This window comes from Phaseolus vulgaris, chromosome 4 (assembly GCF_000499845.2).
Source record: "Phaseolus vulgaris cultivar G19833 chromosome 4, P. vulgaris v2.0, whole genome shotgun sequence".
In the NCBI taxonomy this organism is placed as follows: Eukaryota; Viridiplantae; Streptophyta; class Magnoliopsida; order Fabales; family Fabaceae; genus Phaseolus; species Phaseolus vulgaris.
In genome coordinates, this window is record NC_023756.2 from 31,482,759 (window position 1) to 31,484,494 (window position 1,736).

Sequence of the window (1,736 nt, forward strand, 5' to 3'; positions counted from 1 at the left end):
CAGAATGCCCGAGCTGACTTGCTAGCAAAGCTCGCTAGTTCAAGCAAGGGGAGAAGACAGAGGACAGTCATTCAGGAGACCCTGAGAACACCTCGATTTGCCACAAATAATGCAGCAGAAGTCCAGCAGATCAGCACTTCGTAAGGGGTGAAGAGGAGTCATCGGTTGTTGACACAGGAGACGCCAAGAATAAGCACTACCCAGTTTCTAGGGAGAAGTCGTTGCAGGTTTGCCTAGTCGAAGGAGGAGAAACCTGGATGACACCCTACAAACACTACCTGGCTGATGGGATACTCCCGCTGGAGTCTACAGAGGCTAGAAAAATTTGAGCAAGTACACCTTGATCGATGGAAAGTTGTTCAGACATGGTTTCACTCACCCTATCCTGGTATGTGTAAGTGGTGAGTAGTGCACGCGCATTATGGCATAACTCCACAAAGGGATATGCAGGAGCCACATCGGTGGCCGAGCTCTCTCATCAAAGGCCATTCGCGCAGGATATTATTGGCCAGCCATGAGGGAAGATTGCAAAGGGTACGCAAAACGGTGCAAGCAATGCCAACAACATGCTGACTAGCACAAGGCGCCTCCAGAAGAACTCAAATCGATCTATAGCCCATGGCCGTTTCACACTTGGGGGATCGACATTCTGGGGCCTTTCCCTTTAGCGGTGCGGTAGATGAAGTACCTCGTGGTAGCCATAAAATACTTCACAAAGTGGATAGAGGCTGAGCCAGTGGCGTAGATCACAGCCCACAAGATCTAGCACTTTGTGTGGAAAAACATAGTATGTCGCTTTGGAATCCCTAAACGGTTGGTGTCTGACAATGGCATCCAGTTTGCAAGCCAACAGTTGGGTTAGCTATGTACAAAGCTGGGAATAAAGCAGGTGTTCGCAATGGTCGAACACCCCTAGACGAACGAGCAGGTCGAGTCCGCCAACCGAGTTCTACTTAAAGGTATGAATAGAAGGCTGGAGAAGGCCAAAGGGACCTGGGCAGAGGAAGTTCCTAGAATTGTGTGGGCTTACCACACTACTCCCCAGTCTACTACCAAAGAAACACCCTTTAGCTTGGTGTATGGTTCGAACGCAATGATTCCTGTAGAGATCCAGGAGAACTCGCCATCTTTCCAGAACTTCGTGGCAGAAGAGTCTAATGAAGAAAGAAAGGTGAACCTGGACCTACTGGATGAAGTGAGGGAGGAAGCAAGAATCAAGGCTGAAGTTTTGAAGAGAAGGGTGGAGTACAAGTACAACTCCAAGCTGAGACCTCGGTAGTTCCAGGTCGCCGACCTGGTGATGCGAAAGGCCCACCCATACCAGTTAGAGAACAAGTTGTCTCCCAAGTGGACTGACCCCTTCAGAGTGGCAGAGACCCTTGGGAATGGAGCATACATGCTCGAGACATTAGAAGATGGAGCGATCCCTCGTACATGGAACATAGCGAACCTTAAGTTTTATTTCAGTTTAACCTATTGCATTGTACACAGTTTTTAGGGGACACTCTTTTTCCCTTATAAGGGGTTTTTAACGAGGTCACCCAATAAAATTCTATTTATTCAGATAAAAGAATATATCTTTAAGCATTTTGTACAGTGTAGTTACGAACCTTTCACTTGGATTAGAAGTCTCAAGATTGGGATAAGATGGTTCGTAGAGAACACCTCCCCCTCGAGTGAGAACGCCAAGGTTGAACAGTATGGTTCGCCAGTTAAATCCTCCCTTGCCCTAAGAG

At 47.8% G+C, this 1,736-nt stretch overlaps 1 protein-coding gene across 1 annotated transcript; it reads left to right on the forward strand.

The window, feature by feature from the left end:
• The first annotated feature begins 961 nt into the window (after window positions 1-961).
• LOC137838655 (uncharacterized) lies at window positions 962-1,279 on the forward strand. Its single transcript, XM_068647889.1, has one exon. It carries the CDS (start codon window positions 962-964, stop codon window positions 1,277-1,279), a length of 318 nt encoding a protein of 105 aa, XP_068503990.1.
• The last annotated feature ends 457 nt before the right edge of the window (window positions 1,280-1,736 follow it).

Bases quoted from the DNA above. Each gene is read 5' to 3' on its own strand.
- LOC137838655 (XM_068647889.1), top strand. From the start codon at position 962: ATGAATAGAAGGCTGGAGAAGGCCAAAGGGACCTGGGCAGAGGAAGTT.